A 7,985-nucleotide genomic window follows, 5' to 3' on the forward strand; every position below is an offset into this window, starting at 1 on the left:
TGGTAACAAGAAAAGCTTTAGCAGAACTGGCTACCTTTGGAAGGTGTTTTAGGAGCTGCAGCAGAAATTTGCATGTTCAGCAGCAATGTAGGCATTGGAAGGCTGGGTCATGTCCCTGCTCAGCACACTGATGGGAGGTAACGGGGTCAGGACTGGCAAGAGGGAAAACATGCTATGAAAGGTGAATGTCTGGGGTTTGCCATGAGTGTTTTGCTGAAGTTGTCAAGGATCCTTTCAAGAAGGGCACTGTTGGCTGTAGTGAAAAGTTTTTATTTATGCTTCCATGCATAAGGGTAACTTTCCAGAGTGGTTTGTTGGCTGGTTTTCCCCTTCTCCTTTTAAAGACACCACCTCAGGTTTTCACAGAGTCTGGATGGAAACTGTGGCAATGTAGGGCAAGAGGGGAAGAACTAAATTATGAAGAAGAAAGAGAACAACGCACTACAGTTGAGATTAAAGGAAGATGAGCTATTCAGCAGTCACTGAGTTATAGTAATTCCATAGATCAGAGGGAAGGGTCTGATTAAGCAGTTTTCAGAAATACAGACCTGTATCTCTGGGGTTTAGCTAGCTCTGGACATTGTACATTGATTAAAATAACTTTTCAGGTTATAAATTTTTTATGTCAAGTTTCTTTGATGTGTTTTCTGCTATCAGAAAAGTTTCCTAGCTCACCTGCTATTTTGTGCCAGAAAGTTAGAGCAGGCTAAAATGGGCTTAGAGACACTCTGCTTGTATTACTCCTCATTGTCAAAAGAATTAATGTAGTATTCCCACCAAAGGCTGCCTGAATGTTTTTGTTTAACTGAAAGGAGTTTGCTTTTATATGGCAATTTCTGGAATCAGTTAGATATGAAAGATAGTAATTTAAGATATCAGTTTTTAAGGTATGTTTTGCTACTGCTTCTGCATCTTATGGCTGAATGTGAAATGGATTAAAGTGACTGTTTGAGACTGTACTTTCTTTTTTAGGTGCAAAATTCCCTATTAAATGGACAGCACCAGAGGCAATTAACTATGGATCTTTCACTATTAAATCTGATGTGTGGTCATTTGGGATTCTCCTGTATGAAATTGTCACATATGGGAAGATTCCTTATCCAGGTATGGGCCTGTGTTTTTACTCTCTATTTATGCTTTGGTGCTAAAAAGCAAAGAAAATATTCAGGGAAAGAGCTAGCATCTGACAGTGGTGACACCAATGATTGGAAAAATGTCTTACAGGTAATTTTACTGCTTTGAAAACTTGGTCACTGTATGTGTAAGGCACATGCCTCTCCAGGGTTAATTTTAGCAAACAAACTAATGGCACCATGGATCATTTTTATATATTCTAAAGGTGCCACAACTACAGGATATGCAGACCCTGCATTTATGACATCCCTGCTTTGTGGACAGAAGCACAGTTTCATGGCAAGGATGTAGTGCTGCAAGTTTTGACAGTGCTGTTTAAGCTGCTGGGAGTTTTAATAACATAATATGTGAAGATACTAAGAAAGTATGTTTTCACAAGCAACTAGGCTGTAATAATTTGTCAGTGCTAGCTAGTCTAAACAAATATGAAAGCAGATCCTAACACAGTGTTGAGGTACCACTAGGAATATTTACTATTTGTTGTTCCATACAGTCCGGTACAAGGCCACAGAGGTGGGTACATCAATGTAGCTGCATTGGGTAGCTGTGAGATGGTCATGTGCTTCATGTTTCATTTTACATTGTTAAACAAAATATATATTAATGCTTCCAGCACACAGAGACACCTTGTATGAAGGGGTTTTTTATGCACATAAAATTGTTACATCTCAGGCATAGATGATTAATTCTGGACAACAGACTGCATTCATTTAAGCTTACTGAGGTTATGGGAAATAGTCATAAATTCCCTTCTCCTGTGGGCAAATGAGGAAAGTACAGCCATGTTCACCTGTGCTGCACATCTCATAGGCAGAGTAACTTCTGAGAAGAGCCTTGGGATCTTGACAGGAAAGGGAGACCAGATACTTCATGCAAGCAAAGCTTTCCCAGTGCTTCCAGAGCAGCAGCTCTTACTGTTTAAACAGTGAAAACATTTTCACCACTTCCTGAGCAGCTGGAATTCTGCATCCTGAACTTCCAGAGATGGTCAAGAGGCAGACCCGGGTCCCTGAAATGACAGTAGGCTGAACACCTCTGGGCACAGGGAAACAGGAAAACCTGTGAGACTCAGGCAGTGGTAAAGAGGTGATGGCAGCCAACTTCACACTGTTATGGAAGAACATAGTGACTTCCCATGCAAGAGGTAGAGCCAAACAGACATTCTCATGGCACAGTTCTAGGCCAGGAAAACACTTAAGCTCAAGACTAGCCCCATTAAACTTCAAGAGGTGATAGGGCTGCTTGCACAGCTAGGTGCTCTGGCTCAGTTTGTAGGTGAGGGCTATGAAATACTTGACAGCACAGCAGGTCCTCTCAAAGCCCTTTTCAAACACAGCTCATGTCCCAAGGAAGGATCAGATGGGAGCTGTGTGCAGCCAGGTAATGCATGGCTCTTCCCACAGTCAAGATACCTTTTTTCCCTGTTAGCACTTGCCTGTGTGTACAGACAGTTGCCTGCACTGAACTGGGCTCACAAGATAATTTCTGAAGAATTTCTGCTTAGAAAATTGTCCCTCTCTGAGCAAACCAACGAGCTCACCTGGAAACCAGCACTACAAAAATACAAAACTCAGTCCTCTACTTAATTCTGCAGCTAAGTCTGCTCTCTCTTTACCTTCATAAACCGTATCATGGTTTTATTTTAAGAACAAAGTCAATCTGTACAGCAGACATGGTACTGCTGCACTGCTGTGGGAAAATCTCTCTTCCAGGGGAAGTCTGGGCAATATGTTTTTTTAAATGTGGGAGCATTTTTATGAGCACCATAAATACTCCGTGCACTATGGATTCATTCATCGACCAGCAGTTACAAACGGAAGGCTCTTGACTGCATATTGGAAGATTTTAATAGTTTGCAGGTATTGCTTGCATTAAAATGGAAGGGAGATATGTATCTATTTTAAATAAAATATAAATTGAAATAGCCTGTTAGACTGAATGTGGATTCTGAGAATCAGAGTCACAGCAAAATGCATGCGTGACCAATCTGCTTTACATGAAGAGATGTGACAGATTTGGGCAAATTACCCCAGCATGGCAATAGTAACCTGGTGATAGGTTGTAACCAGTAGCCACTGGAGAGAAACAGTAAATTGGCTTTTCAGTTCTAATGGGAATGCTTCAAAATATTATTTTCAATTATTAACCAGCTCTAGCAACCAGAATATTCAGCATATAGCTGCATATAAACCAGTTTGAGTTGAAACTGGCAAGTAGCTAATACCTGTAGGCAACTTGGTAGGAAGCAGTTCCAGCCAAGAAACTTGGAGCTTTTGTGATCTTTGTTCTTAAATTCCAACAGCTGTTTCTCTTCCTGAGAAACTCAAAGCCATTAGTGGAACTACAGTTTCAGGAATTACCTCTGAAAAATGAAACAAGTTATCTGATCCTCTGGGCACATAAGTTGAATTGGTTGTTAAAACCTAATTTCTGGGTGATTACTTAGCATGTCAATACAGGCATTATCCATACTTGCATTCCAGTTATGTCTGCTGTTCTTTACAAGGTGTGACCCTTTCTGTACAGCAGGATTCTTCCTCCATACCACCATGTTCACATCATTACCCAGGCCCTAACATAAAGAAAGATATCTTTGTGAAACCTAATGGGTACCGCAGCATAAATTAACAGACATCTACCAAAACTTAGCATTCAAGAGGGTTTTAATAAATATGTATGTGGGATATATTACTTTTACTGATTAGGATGTAGATATGGTAACCCAGGTAATTCTTTAGCTACAAATAGAAAAAATTGAAATAATTTTTAAAAGGTAAAGTTAGACAAGGAGCTATTTTGAGAATACTGCTTGGATTGTGGGTAACCCTTTTTGTTTTAAATAAAACCCCAAACACATGGAAGTATGTACATGATTTATTTACTATGGGATACTGATAAGGGTATTTTTATTTTTTGCTTCTGAACTCAAATGGTTATTAAACAGATAGTTTTCCTGCAGGGTAGCTGAAACACAGGCTTTGTCCTTAGCATTCAGAATGTAACAATTTTTCCTGCAGAGCACAGATCTAAGCACCATCCTATGAAGTACTTAAACCCAAAAAATCATCCCCATTCTGCACAAAAGCCCAGTAGCAGCAGTCTTCATGTAGCAGCACAGTTAACTAATATTTTGTATGGTAGGAATAACTGTTTTACTGCATATATTATATACAATCCATTTCTTTAAGCTCAAGCAGTCAGATCACTGTTCTCTATAAAATGCTTTATTGACTTTCTTTCTGAATTTAATTTGTCTCTATATAGCAGTAATTCCTTACTCTGTGACAACATGCTCTTCCACTACTTCAAAATACTTCTTTTCTGCACACACGCAGTATTAGTTCAGGAAAACTTCCCTTCTCCTTCCAAAGAGGAACTGAAAATACAAAAGATGTGCCCAAAGTAAGCACTTTGATCCAGACTCAGATTACATGGCTGAGGGTATTTTTGGAAAAGCTTAAAGCCAACAGGCTTGAGCTGAAGTTAACTGTATGAACTATGGTCATCTTGAATAATCCAAGTAGTTATACTGGATAAAGTTGTCATTTGGTTGTAATTCAAATGTGTCCTTACCTGCCAAGTGGCTTAAATCACAGCCATAGCAGTCAGATACTACATACAGAGGTCTGCACAGTCTGCAGCGACAGCTGCACAGTCACCAAGGGCTCAGGAGAGCACCACATCTGTATCTCCACTGCTGACCTTGCTCAGAATAGGACCCAGCCTGCCTGCTCTCAGCCAAGCAGAGCTGCTCTCCCTCCACCTCTGGGGGGCTGGTGTGTGCAGGAGACTGTCCTGCATGGACCTGACCAGAGGCTGCATGGCCTGAGAAAGCCATGAGGAGCTGTAATCTTGGGCAGAACTGCACCACATGGAGCATTGAGCCTGAGGAGCGGCCAGTGGCTGTGGGGCCTGGGATACCCTTTCGAAAGGGAAGGCCTTCTCTGGGGAATGCAAGGCTCTGGACTGAAGCACAGGTGCTTCCTGCATGCCCAGCCATCAGAACAAACAGCAGCCACTGAGTACAGAAAAGAGTCTGTGTCCAGAGAAGGTAATGCAACCAGGTTGATTAGATTTGCAGGGGAAGGGACAAGCCCAAAGGCAGGTTTCTGGGTAGGAAGTGATGAGCCTGAAATAGCAAAAGCTGGCCCTAGTGTAGCTGACCTTCTGAGAGTAGGTGTTGAAATTACTCTGTGAACCAGTTTCTCAAGGGTTCGATAAAGAGGGGAGGGGTGACAGGAAATAAAAAAGGGGGGAAGAGGATGGAGTCCAGAGCAAGACTCTCTCATGTGACACAAGCTGGCATGTGAGATGCAAGATGCACTGCTGTTACTTACAGGTCTTATCCTCTGAAAGAAAACCATAGCAGGGAAAAAAAGCAAAGCTCAGCACAGCTGGCAAGATGGTTTTGCATAACAGGAATAGGACAAGAGGGGAAATTGCCTATTACAATTAATGATTTCATGAGTGACTGTCCAGTATTTTGCAATCAGCAGCACTTACACAAAAGCTGATGTAGAAGAAAACCTGAAATTTTTGGGTGGGGTGACTGGCACTGTGATCAAACAGGGATGCTGCTCTCCATCTCAGGGTGGATGGGGCTCCAGCAAGCAGAGCAGTACCTCTGCAGCTAGAGACGAAGGCTGGTGCCAGGGCAGGCTGTTGCTGGGAATCCAAACACCACAGGAAGCAGAATAAATGGGGGCAGGGTTGGTCAGAAGAACAGAACAGAGATGGTTTCTGGAGACAAGAATTGTGATTTTTCCCAGAGTCTTTTTAGACTTGGAGCTAAAAAGGTTGTGATGCTCAACTGCAGAAATGGAAATGTTCCCACCAGGATTTTCAGAGCAAGCCCCTCATTGCTGGTCCACACCTCAACCTTGTTTCTTGAACTCATGCTAGGAGCTACCTTTAACAAGTAGCAAGGGTCATGTAGTAGTGGGTCAGTATCTTTAGAGTGAAGTAAAAAAAACAAGAAAAAATAACTTCTCTAGGAATGGAGATAATTTCATCAAATCTTTCTTTTTTTTTTTTTTTTTTTTTGTTGAAGGTATGAGCAATTCAGATGTGATGGTTGCTCTTCAGCGTGGGTACCGAATGCCACGCATGGAAACCTGCCCAGCTGAGCTTTATGATATCATGAAAACATGCTGGAAAGACAAAGCAGAAGAGAGGCCAACATTTGATTATCTACAGAGTGTGCTTGATGACTTCTACACAGCAACAGAAGGGCAGTATCAACAACAGCCATAGAACAAAGAACACTTTTTCTACTGCCCTTGAGCATTGGCACAGACTATCTTTAGGACAGACTGCTCAAACCAGTTACTTCATGAATTCAGATGTCTTAACTGAGTGTGGAAGCTGAAATGCTGAAGGAAAGAATAATTCTGCAGAGAAATAATAATGTTTTTATTTGGTTAAAATAATTCCTCTAAAGCTTCAAGTTCTCCTTAAAGGCTTTGTGTTTTGCAACTGTAGAAACACCCCAAAGCAAACAGGCTTTTTGGGGTGGGGAAGGAAAAGGAAGGAAAGCAATCAGGCCCTGGTACAGCTTGACAAGGCCGCCTTAGGATCTTAGTCATGCAATATGTTACAAGGAGACCTTGATAAAACAGTTGAGAGGATGCCTGAACAGCTGTTTTCAAAAGAAAAAGCCACAAAGGAGAACTTACAGATTTAAGACATGGTGACGTTCTTAAATAATTTTTTAAATACAGCATACGGCAAAAATTATTTTTATATCCTTGTTGTTTCACGTTAGTATCAGGCATACTGTCAGCTCTTGTAAGACTTTCAAAACAGTGTCAAGGTTTCCTTTGAGGAAGAGTTATGTATGTAATTCTTTACACTGAAAAAAGTTCTGGTTTACTGCTGTAAAACCCTAAATTTAAAATCATTTTCAAAGCATTGCGAAACCATCAGACATGCAGAAGTGCAAGATGAACACACATGGCTGCAGACGTGGCAGCACACCTCGCTGTGTTCAACCTTCAGCTTCCCACAAGGCCAAAGTCATCATCTGAAGTCCATGGAAAAGCACAGGATTTTGAAGGAAGTTAATACTTTCATTGCAGTCGCTGAAACTGTTACCAGTGAAAATATTTTAGTCTTCATTTTTAATCCTCTGTGGTTATTCAAGAATATTCCTTGTATTTTTGCTGCTTTAATCAACTAACCTCAAATCTGTTTTAAAGCTAAAACTAGCTCTAGCACTATCGAAAACAATTTGTGGAAACATGCAATAGGATATCAAGTTACATTGCAGTGACACTGTAGTTTGTTGCTCGGTATTACAAATCTAATTCTTAAAGTGAAAGCAATTTGCTAATCTCTTTACATTGAGTTGTTCTATCAAATTACTTACCCAAACAGATGAGCTCATGCAGTTGCAATGTAACCACAGCACAGATTACTTCTTTTTCAAAGTGACACTGGTTCTTACAACTGAAACCCAGTACACACCTTTGCCATCCTTCAGCCCAATTATTTAGGCAAATGGTACTTTGCAGAAGCTTAAAACCTTTCTGATAAAGCTTCAGTGTGCCTGCAGTTGAAGTTCAGCAGCAGAAGTATTCATGGCTTTTCTTTTCTAGTGGCTTCCTTCAGTCAAACTGTGCAGTTTAAACAGACTATCAGTTAAATATGTAAATAGTTTCTATTGTATGGTGATTTTTAATTTTAATAAACACTTAATCTGAAGCAAGTTGTATGGTAGTAATTTGAGATAGAACAAACAGCTGATGTTCTATCCAGTGGTAGCTTCATGTGGAACAGGGGAATCTCTGATTATCACCACTACCAAGATTAATGGATTCTGCTTTCCTTACATCCAGTCGAAACTGAAAAGG

General features: G+C 40.7%; 1 protein-coding gene across 2 annotated transcripts in view; it reads left to right on the plus strand.

Moving 5' to 3' along the window:
* Window positions 1–7,632, plus strand: part of LYN (LYN proto-oncogene, Src family tyrosine kinase) — a gene marked incomplete at its 5' end in the record, with an annotated part of 50,295 nt that extends 42,663 nt beyond the window's left edge. For both annotated transcript variants that reach the window (XM_082302295.1, XM_082302296.1), the window contains 2 exons: window positions 973–1,104; window positions 6,185–7,632. In XM_082302295.1, coding sequence (XP_082158421.1) covers window positions 973–1,104; window positions 6,185–6,387 — 335 coding nt within the window. In that variant the 3' untranslated portion in view covers window positions 6,388–7,632. The remainder of the gene's footprint in view (window positions 1–972; window positions 1,105–6,184) is intronic.
* Between the last annotated feature and the right edge of the window lie 353 nt (window positions 7,633–7,985).

The sequence above is a fragment of the Coloeus monedula genome, assembly GCF_965178545.1.
Source record: "Coloeus monedula genome assembly, chromosome: 1".
In the NCBI taxonomy this organism is placed as follows: Eukaryota; Metazoa; Chordata; class Aves; order Passeriformes; family Corvidae; genus Coloeus; species Coloeus monedula.